The sequence below is a fragment of the Lactuca serriola genome, chromosome 8 (assembly GCF_051521515.1).
Source record: "Lactuca serriola cultivar US96UC23 chromosome 8, Lser_US96UC23_V15, whole genome shotgun sequence".
Lineage (NCBI taxonomy): Eukaryota > Viridiplantae > Streptophyta > Magnoliopsida > Asterales > Asteraceae > Lactuca > Lactuca serriola.
This window is the reverse complement of record NC_136415.1, coordinates 21,054,311-21,072,376: the sequence shown is the minus strand read 5'-3', so window position 1 is coordinate 21,072,376 and position 18,066 is coordinate 21,054,311. Positions and strand designations below refer to the sequence as shown.

General features: G+C 32.0%; 1 protein-coding gene and 1 pseudogene across 3 annotated transcripts; both read left to right on the top strand.

Moving 5' to 3' along the window:
* The first annotated feature begins 6,853 nt into the window (after nt 1-6,853).
* On the top strand, nt 6,854-9,510 carry LOC145066547 (scarecrow-like protein 9 pseudogene; annotated as a pseudogene). Of its 2 annotated transcripts, none has more exons than XR_013688781.1 (2): nt 6,854-7,005; nt 7,322-9,510. The product of XR_013688781.1 is annotated as a scarecrow-like protein 9 pseudogene, transcript variant X1 (transcript). The 2 variants fall into 2 exon arrangements; XR_013688782.1 differs by lacking the exon at nt 6,854-7,005 and adding an exon at nt 7,152-7,232.
* Nucleotides 9,511-11,149: 1,639 nt separating this feature from the next.
* Nucleotides 11,150-11,594, top strand: LOC145068983 (cyclin-dependent protein kinase inhibitor SMR4-like). Its single transcript, XM_079015950.1, has one exon. It carries the CDS (start codon nt 11,252-11,254, stop codon nt 11,465-11,467), a length of 216 nt encoding a protein of 71 aa, XP_078872076.1. The 5' UTR covers nt 11,150-11,251; the 3' UTR covers nt 11,468-11,594.
* Nucleotides 11,595-18,066: the final 6,472 nt, after the last annotated feature.

Here is an 18,066-nt window from a genome sequence, read left to right as displayed (position 1 = left end):
GTTTTAAATTTTTCACAGAAACCGGTTCTGATTCTTAAGCCCCGTTTACCTGACCCAAAGGATCCGACACCCAGATAAAACCATTCTTTAAACTTAGAACCCGGACCGGTTCTAAATGTTCCGGTTCTAACGGTTCCGTATCCATATATGTAAGTATATGAAAATAAAATTGATAAAATATATATGATTGTTATCTATTTTGATATGCTCTTAAATGATTAGGTCAGAGTATTTTTTTTCTTTTACATAGATATGGAAATTACGATATTTTCACCTACAAGTTGAATTTGATGCCAAACAGTAATTTTCATTTTCTTATCGGAATATGGAAATAAATTTCCACTGTAAGTGTATTAATTTTTATCTTAGTGTTAATTATATTATCAAGTTCTGAAACTAATTATTTGATAGTTAAACCGCATCTTGTGAGAAAGATTTGCTTATTATAATTTATATTGGGATAAACTTGTCATGAACTAATGATTATATGATTATTTATGAAATTAAATAATCAGTTTCATACAATGATGATTAGTGATTGTAAAATGGAAGTGATTCGTATATAACAAATTTATTTTTTATACATAACAAATTGTGCTTTAAAATGCTGTATTGTACTAACATTATAAAACAGAAATTATTGTATATATAAAAAAATTACTGTGTACTTTTGATTGTAAAATAAACTTGCCTATTTAACTTAATTAAAAAAAAATCAATTTCTACAGTTTTTCATAACACTTATTTTTCTTGCCCAATAATGTCCGTTTTGTATTTAATATAGAGTTCATATAATTGCTTATAAACACTTATTAATTATATTATCTTTTTAACTACCTGTCACATAATTATATTATCTTTTTAATATATATATATATATATATATATATATATATATATATATATATATATATATAATTTGCGACAACGCGGAAACAAGAAAAAACTATGAAATTGTGCCACCTTAACCATATATTTTGGACAATAATCCATCCAAACTTCGAACTACATGATGATAAACGATAATACATGAGAAACTGTTTCATATTAACAAAACATGATTTTTGACATTTTTATTATGAGAACATTAATTTAAAAGTGTTTAAGGACATGAAAAAAAATAATTGTTAAAACAGTTTTTAAATCTATATTATCATAACACAATTCAATGTAAACTTATTATCTTTAATTTATTGCAAATAAATTTAATTTTTATAGTCAATGTGTTTGATTTTTTTAAGATAAAATTTGTTTTCGCGTTTTCGCGTAATATTTATGTTTTCGTATGAACCTATATATATATATATATATATATATATATATATATATATATATATATATATATATATATATATATATATATATATATATATATGATGAGTTAGGCTCATATGTGCATGAACATCTATTGTGTAGACATGTAGATGATGTTATTATGTGAGAATAACTAAGAGAATTTATTGTTTGGTTTTTCTTATGATTTTTATTAATTGAATCGTCTATAATGATATTATGGTTTTTTTATTATTTTTATTTTGTCAGAATGTGTTCTTGATAATCGTATTCTATAAAAACGATACTTGAGAACAAAAATGAAATTTTTTTTAGTGAGAATGCATGATAATAACGATATTTATGTGAGATTGAACGTATTTACATTACCAAATAACATAATCTCTTAATTATTTTCATAAAATAACAGTGTCCACACACGTCTATACAATAGATGTCATCCACATTTTAACCAAACCTTATATGAGATGATGTTCTGCTTGTAAATGTTATAAACTAGTTGCAAGACTCATGTATTACATGTGTTAATTTAAATAAAAGTTAAATATAAAAGTCAAAATATTTGAGAACTTTGAATTTATAAGAAAAATAATGAATTATTATAATGGAAATATTTTTTATCTTTTAAATTTAAACAAATACTTTAAATAAATAAAAGAAACTAACGAACTTTAGTATTGAGAATTTTAAATTAAAAAGCAAGTTCATTAATGAAATTGATATCCATTTATTACTATATTTATTACAATTATTACATTAAAATATTATGTGAAATTTAATAAAATAGAAAAAACTCATAAAATGACATGTGGAAAAAAAATAATTCAAAATAAACAAAAAATGACATTTGACAAATTGAATGAGAATGTGACAAGTGACAAAAAACATTCATTTATTAGAGAGGATTTTACAACAAGCTATAAATTATATGCGATGGTGTTGTGCTTGTAAAGAGGCTTCTAGTCCAGCGGTATCAAATGTTGTCCTCCCTCATTGAGGTCAAGGGTTCAAGTCCCACTATGGGCATATATGGAATAATTTAAGATAGTTTAGTATATATTTGTATTTGCCGTTCAAAAAAAAAAAGATATCTAAGATTACAAATCTTTGTAAGCAACCATATATTCTCTTCCACTCTAGAATTCTGTTGGAAAAGATTTAATCGAATAATCTGATGATTGTTTGAGATAATTTCCCATAATATTTAACACTATATATTCACTGCAATGTACTTAGCAGGAATGAAGATACCTAGAAGAAGTTCAAGAATGAAGGAGAAGGGATACAAATCAAAATTTTCAAACACAGTTGTTGATGCAATCGTATTGGATGCTTATGATGATTTTAAAAGTGTTAAAAAAGGTATTCGAGAAATTTTTTTAGAATTTGTATGATATCAACATTTTACTATTTTTTATTTTGATGGTTCATATTCAAAAAGCACGTTCAATTCATCAAACCCTACACATTCCTTAACTGGTCGGCTGCTCACACATAAACTCCTCCGTGCAACTTCCACCAACCCTACAACACTCGTGTATGACACTGGATCCTATAGACAGTCGAATACTTGATTCTAACCTATGTTTTTCATCAAACAAGAACATGAAATAATGCTAAACCAAACATTCTCAGGCTATAGAATCTTAGTTATGTACAACTATAATACATACACTGAGCCACTACAGTAATGGTGTCAATTCCATACAAGAAATAATCCTAGGCTATCTGGCATCACATATCAGACAATTCTATCATGTAATTCATGAAGATCCCTAGCCTACCACTAGCATTCTATTCTACCATAAACATAATATCAAATAACAGTGTGGGTAACTTAGGGTATACTTTCTTGCTCCGAATGACTGTACACATCGCATCCTTCCTTGGTTTCTCTTGAAAACAATTTTGAAAACCATTAAAAAAAACTTTTGTAGTTCCCTGGTTTGAGTTTGGATTCACACAAATTTTAATCCAATTTTCTCAAACCAAGGCTCTAATACTAAATTGTAACACTCTAAAAATCATAAAAATTTAAAACTTTTCAAAAACAACCATTAACCATCATTGTTTACAAAAAAGGAACCATCGTTTTAAAGTAAAGTCATGTCAGAGTGTCCTAAAAATCAATATCATGAAAATAGGAAGATGTGCACAATCAGGCCTTTGCTTTCCTTTGATCCTTTAGAGTACTTGAAACAATAAACTAAAACTGTAAGCCAAAGTTTAGTGAGTTCCTCAAAGTACCATCACACAACATAACAAACAAAGCATGCAAATATGAGCCTTCAGCCTGACTGGATTGCCTCGTAGGACCTACAACCTATCTGGACTGCTCTACAGGCCTTCGGCCTGACTGGACCACCTCGCAGGGCCTACATCCTATCCGGACCGCCCTAGGTGTCTTGGCTTGCAGTACAAAGCAGAACCACCTCAACCCAACCACAAATATGTTGACATATATAACAAACAACATAAACACAAAACCAACAAATATAGATATCCATATAGTTCCACTAACTAATCCTATACTAGCATATCGCTATCCTATAACCACGATACATAATCTAGTGGGACGACATTGGCGCCTTCGACCCACGAGTACAGTGACAAAAAATCACCTCTCAGTCTGAACACAAGCTGAATAAAATCTTTGCTGCGAAAATCATCTCTAACTGACACCTATTATTCAAAATATTGCCTAACTTAAATTGATACCAAATTACTCAAAATACCCTTTGGTCAAAATTGGTCAAACTCAACAAACCGGCCGACTCAACCCAGCCTCGTACGCGGGGGCGTACACAATGTGTACACGAGGTGTACTCTGTTTGACCGAGGAGTCGAGCATAGACTGCATACGCATAGCGTACCCTTTGGTACACCCATCGTACGTACCTGGTCAGCCAACCAACTCATTAAGTTCTTAATACTTAATCCATAATGTCCAAATTATAGATCCAAGTCCCAAATGTTGTCCTTGACCATAAAGTTTCCAACTTTATGGTCTTGCATGGCCATTAAGTGCTTAACACTAAAACCCCCAACATCTTAAGCCATTAAAGCAACCAAACTCATGCATGGGGGAGAACTAAGAGCCAATATCATATTTTTATCACTCAAACAACCTAAAACGTCCAAAAGGAAAACTCATTGGGCCTAGGGTAGCTCATACCCAAAAGAACCAAAAATATGAGGCTAATAAGCATATAGTTTTAACATAAACAAGATCTAGAGATAGGATCATCAAGTTTAGAACTTTATACCTCAAAATGAAACTTGGAGGTGAGGTGTTCCTTGATCTATGAGGCCTTGATCTTCCAAGTTGGTGCCTCTATCTTCTCCTTGCTTCAAAGGCACCACAAAGATACAGTTTTAGGCTCAAAGGAACACACATAAGAGATTAGGGTTGCAATGGAGGCTGGTGAGGGAGTGAGCATTTAAGATTTAATGATGTTTATATAGGGTCCAAACCCTAAAAATTAGGATTTGAAGATCTCGCACGTAAGCCCAACATATGTGACCTCGGGCTAGAATTACAAAAATGCCACTATGGGCCATTTTGCAAGCTTTCTCATACATAAGGGCTAAAATGCAATAGCTCTTCATACTTAGGGTTAAAATTGAAAATACCTCATCATCAAAATGTTACTTGGATCCATATCAATACATAAAAAGAGAAGAATTTATGTAGATATGAGAGAAGCCGATATTATTGATGAACGAGAAGTGATTCGTACAAAACAATAACGAGGCGAAGTGGTGAAACCATGCATGACATGTTTAAGGCCATATAAGGATCATTACAGGTCGACATACATGGTTAAGAAATCTCAGGTCTCTAAAACCATGTGGTTTTTGCATGTAGACCATTTATTGAAGGTGCTCATGAAGAAATAAGTTATTCATATTAAGTTGGTGAACCGACCTGTGATAAGAGACAACAAGATAGAACCATATGAATGGTGAATGGTTTTACAGTGGGACTAAATGTCTCATCAATTAAATTATTGGACTTTGACTCTTGTCATTATCCATAAAATGATCTTTATATCAGGAAAAAGAGCCATTCATATTGTTTCTTTTTAAATAACCAAATGGAGTTAACAATATTTTCCTTATCAGCCGAGGAGAAAACATCGAAGAACTTTTATTAGTAATAAATACATTAAACCCATATTTCATTGCATTAAACAAGTTAGAATCTTTAACAACTTAGACATAATTAATGGGAACTATAGATGAGAAATCAAAATGAACATTGAGTCTTTGAATGAATTCGATTATATCAAGCTTAGGGGTAGTCATAGGATGAAAGAATGTGGTTTGAGGATCACCCAAGGGGTTGTTAGATTGATTGGGAGATAATGGGACAACCAAGTTCGAGCTATTAAGAGGAGGTCTAGCACTAACCGAAGTGGCTGTAGGAGACCTGTGTATTACTGGAGGCGGAACAGAGGCTACTACGAAGAAACCTCGGTAATAGGGACATTTTGAGGCAAAGGGTACAAATGGAGGGCGGAGAAAGTGAAAAGACCAAGGAATGGATCATTAAGGTCCTCAACAAACATGTATGAGTGAGGGATAATGACTATCATGGAACCAAACAGGAAGATAGATTCATCAAAAATCACATGTAGTGAGATGATTATCTTGTTTTTTTTGTTTCGAATTTTCAAAAAAATTAGGGGTTTTAATCAATAAAATCAAGGAAGAAATTAAGTTTTGAATGGAATATCAACGTTGAAGCTTTGAACAGAACCCAAACTTTAATGCTTTGAATTAAATCAACCTATTCCTTTTCGATTGGCGAATAATGATGAAAATTTCAACGAAGATGATGCTTTTTTCATGAAGTTTTCTTGGTAAATCACATCTTTTGTAAACTACGAAGATATTCAGATTTTAGATGCATATCCACATTATGTCAGTTTAATTTGTTATTGGTCATCAGTGATAGCCACTAGAGAAGATGAATGAAGTGGAATAGGACATGAAGGGATGGTGGTCATTTACCAAAATAAGAATATAAATTTTTTGAATAGATTAGAAGACTTTAGTTTAAATCTTCGTCAAAAAGAAGAAACTCAAACCTTTTTAGGTTTGTGGTTTTCTAAAAAATAAACAGTCTACAAATACTAATGTCTATTGGGTTAATCAGATTTACGAGTGCATTGTTATTTTGGGAAAACTCTTTTTATTTGAAGTATTTGATTTATATTAGGAAGTTGTCTGCTTGCTTAACAAATATTACTTATTGGTTTAGGTTACTGCTTTCATTAGTATAAATAATGGTATGTATTCCTTAGTTTAGATAGAGATTTATAGCAATACAGTCATTTGCCACAGTTTTTCTTATTTCTCCTTTGTTTGGTCTTGGGCATTAAGGTATTACCAGTTTAATACCTTACAATGTGTGTTCATGGTCTACAACTCCCAGATAAAATAAACAAAAAATCTTATAAAAAACAAATACCACCTTATTTCCATGTAAAATTTTAAAACCATAAAACTAGGATGTAGCGTTTTACAAAGTTGTCTTAAAATTGCTAATTTTTGAAACCAGAAGGATCATTCGCCAAATTTTGTCTTATTAACACTTTTTTCAAGTTCTTTCTGTTGGTTTAAATAGTCAACCCCCAATTCTCTTCAGAACCAAGATTTCTCGACTCCTTTACCTTTTCTCTTGATCTCGTCTAAGTTTTGGCTCTGGTAAATCTTCTTATATTCAACGAAAGCTACTTTTTTGTTTTATGCTTCGTATGTCTATGTATTACTGTTGATCCTTTAATTTACAAATGATTTAGGGTTTTAACTTTTATGAAGCAATTTCCTTTCGTATTTGATTCCTTTTGTTCCGACTAATTTTATAAAATGAAAACCATGGAACTCGCTTAGCATCTGTTGATGTTCATTTACTTCAGCTGTTGCTAATTTAAGTTACTGAAATCTCTACTTCTTTTCCATTTTCATGTTAAAATCCGACGTAATTAAGTATTTTGAAGTTTCAATTTGTTTTGTTTTTCAGGGATTTAGGTTATATGGTTTTGAATAGATGGTCATGGATGGGCGATTGAAGGTGGAATACGGTTCATTGAATTTGAATGCAATGAAACGCAACGAATATGCTTCAATTCTATCGGATCAGAATTTTCTAAACGCAATGAATCTCAACGAGTCATCTATAGATTGGAACTCCATTACAAGCTTACCTGATTCAGCCGCTAGTAATCATATCCTTCCATCTTCCTTGAACGATAAAGGAGATCATCATGAAGATCTCGATTTCAGTGACTTAGTTCTCAAGTACATAAACCAGATGCTTATGGAAGAAGATATAGAAGAGAAGAACTGCATGCTTCAAAAATCCGCTGCTCTTCACGCCACAGAGAAATCTTTCTATGATGCTCTTATGAAAAAAGAACTTCCGTATGATAAATATGCTACATCAGAATCCATCACTTACATTAATGGTAGAGATCTTAGTTGTGATGTTACTGATTCTCCTCTTTTACCTAATCCTCTGATCGATTTTGATTCACAGTCTAGATTCCATCCCTCAGTAAGCAGTACTAGTAATGTCGTGGATTCACCTGTGAGTATTCTAAGTTTTCCGGATACAGTCAAAGTAGAGATCAAACATGAAATCAATTCCATTCCAGATGAATCAAGAGGAAAGAAGAATCATCATTCCAAAGATCATTCAGATGATGAAAGAACTTCCAAGCAATCTGCAGTTTATGCTGAACCAACTGTTAGATCAAAGATGTTTGATGAAATCCTACTATATGGTGGTGGAAACAAAACTCATCCTTTCAAAAGTCAACCAAAGGAATCAAAACCGGTCAAATCCCGTGGTAAGAAACAAGGTAGTAAAAAAGAAGTAGTAGATTTAAGAACACTTTTAACCCTCTGTGCACAATCCGTTTCCACAAATGATCAAATTGGTGTAACCGATTTACTAAAGAAAATAAGACAACACGCATCACCAACAGGAGACGGAATGCAAAGATTAGCCCATTACTTTTCCATCGGTCTCGAAGCAAGAATGGCTGGCTCCGGAACCGGAATCTACAATTCCCTCATCTCCAAACCCACATCAGCAATCGACATCTTAAAAGCTTACCATTTATTCCTTGGAATCCTCCCCTTCACTAAACTCTCACATTTCGTTTCCAACAAAACCATCATCCAAACATCCCAAAACAAAACAAAACTCCATATCATAGATTTCGGAATCTTTTACGGATTTCAATGGCCTTCTGTAATCCAAAGTCTCTCGTCTAGACCGGGTGGCCCACCGGAATTGCGCATCACCGGAATCGATTTCCCCTGTCCCGGATTCCGACCTTCACAACGGGTCGAAGAAACCGGGTCTCGGTTATCCAATTACGCGGAAACGTTTGGTGTAAAGTTCAAATTCAAAGCCATCGCTCAAAAATGGGAAACAATTACACTCCAAGATCTTGAACTTGATAGTGAAGAAACCCTAATTGTGAATTGTCCTTACAGGTTAAGAAACTTACTTGATGAGACAGTAATGGCGGATAATGATAGCCCGAGGAATAAGGTTTTGAAACTAATTAAAGAAACGAATCCACAAATCTTTATACAGGGGATTGTGAATGGTTCATATAACGCGCCTTTTTTCGTGACAAGATTTAGAGAGGCTTTGTTTTTCTTTTCATCTTTGTTTGATTTGCTTGAGGCGAATGTGGGGCGTGAGGTTGAAGAAAGGATGTTGATTGAGAGGACAATTTGGGGACGTGAAGCCATGAATGTGATTGCGTGTGAAGGTGGTGAAAGGATTGAGAGACCCGAGACTTATAAACAATGGCAGGTGAGGAATCAACGGATAGGGTTTCGCCAGGTGGCGTTTGATCGGGAGATTTTGGAGGTGGCTAAAGAGAAGACGAGGTTGTTGGGGTATCATAAAGATTTTGTGATTGATGAAGATGGTGGTTGGATGTTGCAGGGGTGGAAAGGAAGGATTTTGTATGCGATTTCTTGTTGGAAACCATGTTGATTATTGAATATGAATATGAATATGAACATGAACATGAACATGAAGAAGGGAAAGATGGTAGGTTGTAGTTGTTTAGAATGGAGTTAAAGTGACATTTGGAGTAATGAATAATTAATGTAATAGTGCCAAACGTAATGTACAAACTCGTATTTCAGAATAATTAATGAACAAGATTCCGATGTGTTATAGCATTTAATAAGCAATATATAACAATAGCTACAACAAACGAATTGTTGGAGAAATAGTTTCCAACACGATCTGATGTATATTTCAGAATTTATTTTTCATAACCAAATCTTTGAAACTAATTTTTCAGAGAAAATGAGTTCGAAACTAACCACTTTTCAAACACGGTTATTTCCAAAAAAAAATTAAAAATTGGGCAACTTTCTTATATGTATTTATGGAATGTTATCATTTTTTATTATTATTTTAGATTATTTTAAAATGTGTTTGAAATATAATTGGTCTGGTTAATATCGGTTCTTAACAAAGTTCGGTTAGAAAAACGGTTTTACAAAAATCTGATTTTGTCTGAACTGGTTTCAGTTATAATCAAGATTTTTTGAAGTGAAATTATATTAAAAAAACTAGTTTGGTTCATAGTTTTTTTTAAAAAAAAAAAAAAAAAAACCAGTTTTTATTTTTTTAAAAAGCTATATCAAAATGACAATTAATCACACAACCAACATAACATTGGTATTTCTACAACATGTGACCAATGATATTCTACCAAATGACACCAAAACATGATATATAACTTATTTCACATAAGATTAAGATGTTATGAAGGTCTACGACTTAATCGTTGGTTGCCATTAAGTCCCAAGTATTTAATGACACACAAGGAGGTCAAAAATCCACCAAGAGCTAAATAGACACCAATGGAAGTACGATTCACAAGATAAAGTAAATAATTGATAAATTATAACAAGTTAAGCTAGAAAAAACTATCATACCATCAAAGGAAACACAAAATTCGGTAACCATGGAAACTAGGATAGAAAATCCTCAAAACAACTCCATGGAAGCTTGAATTTCTACAAATTCAAAGCCATAACTCAACATGGGAAACAATTGATAGTGAAGTACCCTAATTGTGAATTATCGTTTTAGAAACTTACTTGATGAGACAACAATGGCAGATAATGATAGCCCTAGGAATAAAGTTTTGAAACTTCAAACTTATTAAGGAAGAGAGTCCACAAACCTTTATACATGTGATTGTGAATGGTTCATATAATACGCCTTTTTTGTGACTAGATTTAGAGAGCATTTGTTTTTCTTTTCATCATTGTTTGATTTGCTTGAAGCGAATGTGGGAGACATGCGGTTGAAGAAAGGAGGTTGATCGAAAAGACAATTTGGGGACGTGAAGCAATGAATGTGATTGCGTGTGAAGGTGGTCAGAGGATTGAAAGACTAAATATTATCCTTGTAACTTATTACGACACTTCCTTTGTGCTAACGAACTTGCTATATATTATTCGGCAACATATTAAGTGCATGACATGATATCATTCACAACTTTTGAAATTCGATTATTTGATGAGTCCTCTCCTAATTCGACGTCTTCATTTTCTAACATTAAAAAAAAAAAAAAAAAAACATTCAACATATATGTGATAAAATAAAAGCGCCAAAAAGTCCTGAGTCCCCACATTCGAATGTCACCATCTTCTCCTGAACCTTCCATCACCCCGACACTGTACACCGACTCAGCAGATCAACACGGTTTCTGATTCCAGCTAGGATCCACGTCACCCTGATCCCGCGTATTTCAATGTCAAAATTACAGCTTCCGGAAGAAGTTAGCGTTCATATAAATATATAATCATATCATATGTGATATGTTCCGAATTCCCACCCCATTGAAACTCGCCACCAAATTACTCTCTCAAACAAAAATCAGAACCCATTGATTTCGATTTAATGGAGGTAGACGGTGGTTATTTGTCGACTGAGGATGGTTGTCGGACGCCGAAACAAAGTGGGTGTAGGATTCCGGCGACATGCCCACCAGCGCCGAGGAAGAAACAGGCGTATTCGAAGCAGCGGAACCCACCAGAAAATGGATATTTTCAGCCACCTGATCTCGAGATTCTGTTTGCGATGCCACCCACACCCATACGAGAAGCTTGCATTTGATAATTATGATAGTAATTATATGTAGTTGTTTGTTAAATTCCCATGTTACTTGTCAATTTGTTCTTGTTTGAACTGATTTCTTGTAATTAATTCTTCATGATTTAGTAAATGTAAAAAGATTGAGGAATTGCTGATCTTTTCTTTTTATTAGATTATAGAATATGTTGCATCTTCTTTTTGAACAGCGTATCCCAAATTTATGTTAACGATTGGTGGTGGTTCAGTTATGGTTGAAGTATTGAACCCTTGGTAAAATGGTGGAGCGAGAAGGATTTACGTATTGTAGTATTTCACTATTTTGTAAGACATTTTCATGAATGATTTGTTATGAAAGTTTATAAATAAAATCAATTCTTGGAGTTCACAGCCAGGCCCAATTTGTCATACTTAGGCCCAATAAGTTAACTAGTTACGTTAGATTATGTGGCCATCAAGAACGGACACCGTCCTATGTAGGGTTTAGTATCATTTATTTTTCTTCATAACCACATATATATATATATATATATATATATATATATATATATATATATATATATATATATATATATATATATATATATATATATATATATATATATATATATATAGTACTAACTTGTTTCACTACCAACATATTTGCTTGACATAAATAAAGTTATATATCAATTTTTTCCTAATTTTTAATTGTAATAGTTAAAACTAGCAACGACTTGAGAATTATAAAAGATCCATATGATTTAATTTTCTAAACTAATTAATTTTAAAGTAAATTACACGAATGGCCCTTGTTTTATGGTTCTAAGTTGGGGTTTCCATCTGTGGAGTCCTTAAACGCAAAATGTGTTGTACACTTTGTCCTTATTCTAACCCAGTGTTGCTCTTAGCGACCCCCATAGGTGGGGGTAATTTAGTCAATTTAGGTTTGAGGTTTCTTTTTCCCATGATCAATAACTCCTCTTCTTTGTTCCCTTTTTTTTTCTTTGGAATTATCTGTAGACAAATTAAAGATGAAGGATCCGATTAATATGGTGGCATGCTCTTCTGGATGTGATGTTATAATATAGGGGTGAGCAACAAAACCAGGTACCCGCTTTCAAAATTGGAACCGCCATGGAACCGACGGTTCCAAAACCGGAATTGCCTTAAGCAGTTCCGGTTTCAGTTTCGGTTTTCATTTTTACGCAGCTGCTACCCATTGGGTGCCCGTCGGAACCGGTTTATATATATATATATATATATATATATATATATATATATATATATATATATATATATATATATAATGGTCTAACATAAATTTAGACGTGTTAATAGTTTGTTAATAAGATGGTTCTCGTTTTTGGACATTGAGTGTAGACCTTTTCATTTACAGAAACTCCATTGTAAACATTAATCTTAATGGTTTGCTAATAAGATAATAAGATGCTAATTATTATTTACATATGTTAAAACGATGAGAATCTGTAACAATGGAAGAATTCGAAAATCAATTAAATATTGATAGAGTAACAGAGAGTGACAATATGTAAACATCCACTAAGAATTTTCATTTGTTTTCAACATTTTTAACGCTATTTGGTTTTCGACGCATATAACATGATAATCGTATTGATAAGTAATTTATAATGTTCACTATTAATTTTAAGTTAATAATATATGGTTAGTTTATGGTTATAACAATTAAATTATAAGAAAGAAAAATACGAACCGGGTACTTGGTACCAGAACCGGTTCCGGTTCCAAGATTTCAAGAACCACCGGTTCCGGTTCCAAGATTTCAAGGATCGCCGGTTCCTATTCTAAAGAATTAGGGCGGGTACCCGCTTTTGCTCACCCTTACTATAATACGAACCTCATGCATTCCGAGCAACCACAGAAGACCCTTTTATGCTTGTCTACAAAAGGTACATTGTGATTTCAATTTCATCAACTATAACACTACATCATTGAAGGGTAATTTGACTCTTAGTCTCTCAGTCTCAAAATAGTGATGTCAGGGACCTCTTAGTGGATTTATTTGTTGGGTGGAAAAAGAGAATACGAGTCGTGAAGCATTGACGATTGAAAGTATGGTTAGGTCAAACAAAAGCTTTAGACAAAGAATTTGAAGCTTAAGATATAGTTAATTTTTAGTTAACTTGTCTTCTCGAGCATAATATAGCTTACAAGTTGTAAGGGTTTGGTAATGACACATAATTTGCTTGTCTTCTTGTCATATTTTTTCTAAAACTAGTTCTGTTCTCGTTTCTGTAGCATGAAGTTTCACATTCTCTTTAACCTCTTCAGCTAAGTTAAAAGTTTGGAAAAGGTAAAATGACTCACTAAGAAGGACATTCTCATTTGCAAGTGCTCTATAAATGCTTTTAATCGATTTCTTTCTTATGTTACTTTCTCATTCATCTGATGAAGATCCTGATATCAAGTCATCATTGATTTGAAAGATCTATATGTCCAAGAATAATTATAGAAGGATATTTGCTAATGATATATGATCCTACAGGGTCACACCTCCTAGCAAGTTATCACTAATTTATTACCTCCTAGCAATTTATCACTAATTTATTAGTAATTTGATTATTAATAAATATTATTAACATTTGTATTTAATTGGAAAATTATTATTTATGAAAAATAATATTCTTCTAGAGAGAAAACAACTAGTAAATCATAAGGTATGAGTTTATATGTTGTGTACATCTTTTCGGACCTATTGAAGTCCATTTATATAAAGCTAGTTTATTTATATGAAAGATACACATGCTAGTATTAAGTTTGAGTAAAAGACACTCTAAAGTCTCTTCTCTTTGTACCAAAACTGCAAGGATTGTAAGGGTATAGGGATTGCTTATTTGACTTGCATCTTACACACCATACATCTTACAAAGAGATATGATTTCATCTAGTGAAATGGTTGCTTTTTTTTTTCTTCCTATTTTCCTCTAAAAAACCATGGGTGTTTCATGGCATTCCCTCTATTCTCTCTTGCAATGTGTTGTGTAGTCCGAGTGCTCTAAGTTGCTTCTCTTTTAAGGCTTATTTGGTATAAGTTCTTTAAGGTGTAAATAGTGCTTAATAAAAGTGAATTCTAGCATCTTGAAGTGGTTTACTCTTAATTAGTCGATAATCATAGATGAACCCTCCTTTGTGTTCTTATCATCTTCATCAACTTCCAACCTCTCGAGAGAAATCAAAGTCTTCAAACGTTGTAATTCTTTTTCCTTCTGTAGTTGTTTTATTTTTCTATGATTGCAAAATGATCATTGGTGGGTATAAACTAGTTTTATTATTATTAAAATTTTAATACGTCCATTACTAATTTCGTAGTTTTAATATTTTTGAATAAAACCCTGGTATTCGAGCCATTTTTTCAAGCTTGGATTCGATTATTATATTATTTGGTATAATCTTTGTTTTTGGAAAACATGCTTGATTTTCTTTTATAAGAAAATATGTTTTCTATATCAACTTTAAAATGTTTATAATTATTATTTTTATGACTAAAGTTTTCATGCATTGATTTAGCCATAAAAGTTGTCTTAAAAAAACAAAGTGTTGTTATATATATATATATATATATATATATATATATATATATATATATATATATATATATACACACACACACACACACACACACACACTAGTCGTTTACCCGCGCAAAGCGACGGGTGCGAATCAACAAAATGATATAAAAAATTTGTTAAACAAAAGGACGAACAGATAGAGATTTCTTATACCTGGGCTAGGATTAAACGTAAGAAATTTTTGGCTCATTCGATTTTAGTAGAAAGAAAAACCAAAGGAGGAGATAGCGAGCATGAGAGAGAACCAAGGTTTTGCGGTTAATGGCTAGGCATTCATGATAGACGAATGCTAGATCAATGTGCCTCTTCCAGTTTATATGAAATGCTTTATAACGTGTACATCGTATTAGACCGATTCAAATGGATATAAAGAACATTTGGTCAAACTTTGACCCATTCAAAATCTTATCATCATCTTATTTGACTTTTTCATTAATGTTGGCCGGAAAAGATTCAGTATTTACCGATTCAATTGGATATGGGGAACACTTGGTCAAAGTTTGACCCATTCAAAATCTTATCATCATCTTATTTGACTTTTTCATAAATGTTGACCGGATAAAATTTAGTATTTACCGATTCAAGTGGATATGAGGAACATTTGGTCAAACTTTGACCAATTCAAAAGATTATCATCATCTTAGTTGACTTTTTCATAAATGTTGACCGGATAAGATTCAGTATTCTTTTAATGCATAAAGTCATTGTACATGATGGACTAATGGTTTGTACCTCTTAATATTCAACCTTTGACCAAATTTGCATAATAAGTAATAAAGATATATATATATATATATATATATATATATATATATATATATATATATATATATATATATATATATATATATACTGAGTTATTGTGAGAACTAAAAAAAGCATGTGAACTTGCGAACTCATAATCAACTTATCATTTTTTAAAACCAAAAACAACAATCTTCTCCAAATGGTGCGTCTAAGCCATATCTAGACTCAAACAAAAATTTGACATTTTTTTTTGAAATTTGCATGTATGTACAATCAGTAATGACATGGATTGCTGATGAGCACAATCAACAATCATATTTACTGTGGATGTGCACAATCAGCATTCAATATGACTACTGATTGTGCTCATCAGCAATCACACAAAAAAACCAAAAAAAAATCGTTAATTTTTTTTGAGACTAGATATGGTTTAGACGCACCATTTGGAGAAGATTGGTGGCTTTGGTGTTGAAAAATTATGAGCTGATTATGAGTTCACAAGTTCTCGTAAATCTTTTGGTTCTCAAAAGAACCTCTCTCTCTCTCTCTCTCTCTCTATATATATATATATATATATATATATATATATGTGTGTGTGTGTGTGTGTGTGCGTGTGTGTGTATGTGTGTATGATGTGCATAAACTAGTCATTGACCATTTATGATGTTATTTGTGTTGATTTTTTAAGATGGTTGTAATATTTATTTATTCACATGGTGTGTAATAATTAAACAAATAATTTGCATTTTGTTTATTTTATAAGTAATAGGTAGTTACAATAGTTTATTTTAATAAAAATGTAACAAGAATGAAGATGGTGACCATTTTGAAGATCAAAAGTTCACGCACTTAATTTATTAAAGCTTTATAAACTTTATAAAATTATATTTTATGAACTTATTACAAGGTGTTGAAACAAATGGGAACATGAAGCCACCACAAGAAGATTTGGTCCCTTATGTACCTTAGGAATGGACTTGGCATTTGTCTTAAGCTCTTTCCCTCTAGGTATCTTTCAACCTATAAGGCCCTCACACGTATCTGGATAGGGCACACACACCTAAGTCTAGGTACCATTTATGCCCCACTAAGTGTATTCCCCTTTTTAATAAATAAATTATTAATTCATCACATAAGGATTACACTACAAACATCCTTAAGTAATCATGCTCAATTTTAATTAGTAATATCAAAATGGCATATTACTTCCATACTTCACATTATGTAAACATGCAACAAGGTATCACAAGTTAAGGAATTTTACATCTTTTGTATAATCATGCTCACATCATTTCTTCATCAGTAAGGCATATTATATTACTAGCATGCATTTTCCAAAGCAACATAGACAAATAATACCAATAAATTATTGCATGCATATATTCACATACAATCAACACAAATCTCTCATTGTATCATGGACCTATCACACCCTTCACATCAAAACAACAACCAAAAAGTATAGCATGAAGGAAACATCATTCAAATAAAAATATCATTCACAATTTGGGTACATTCAACCTAAAAAACCTAGGTTCATTCCAATCCCTCTAAGATGTGGAATCCCTAACAAGTACTTTAAATAACAACAAAGATTGACTCACCTTTGTCAAACAAGCACCCTTTCCTCACTTCAAATCTTGTAGGAAATGAGGTATCAAACCTTCCTTTATTAAAATATAAATATATGGATTATTATTAAGTTTACATGAATAAATAATGACAATTTACTACCCAAACATGCAAATTGATTATTAGGTCAAATTCTCAGTTTTTGACCTGAAACAACAGCCTGTTCAAGGCCATTTTAGCCCCACTTATGCTTGAATAAGTTGCAATATATTTTTATATTATAGTAGACAAGACTTTTAGTATTTCATAAAGCGCTCGCACAAGTCAATACGATTTTTCTAGATTTTTCTATGAATTTTACATGACAACATGTCCGTGCATCTAATTTCTGATCAGACAGTGAAAAAGATGATTTTAACCTTGGTTAGGGACAATATTAGGTCTTGGAAAATATCATGGATAAAATAGACTAAATATTCAAACTCTTAGTGTTTATGGATCCCTAATCTGACTCTTGATTATTTTTATAGATTTTTTTTTCAAAGCAGGGACATATTGGTATTTTTTCAGAATTTCCCAACATTGCATTTTAAGGGTTAATTGACAACTTAACCTATTAATCCGTAACCAAAATCAACTATAAAGATGGAAATTGAGTTCTTAACAATATCATAATGACAAGAAGTTAAAATAACAAAATCAACCTCAAGCCAT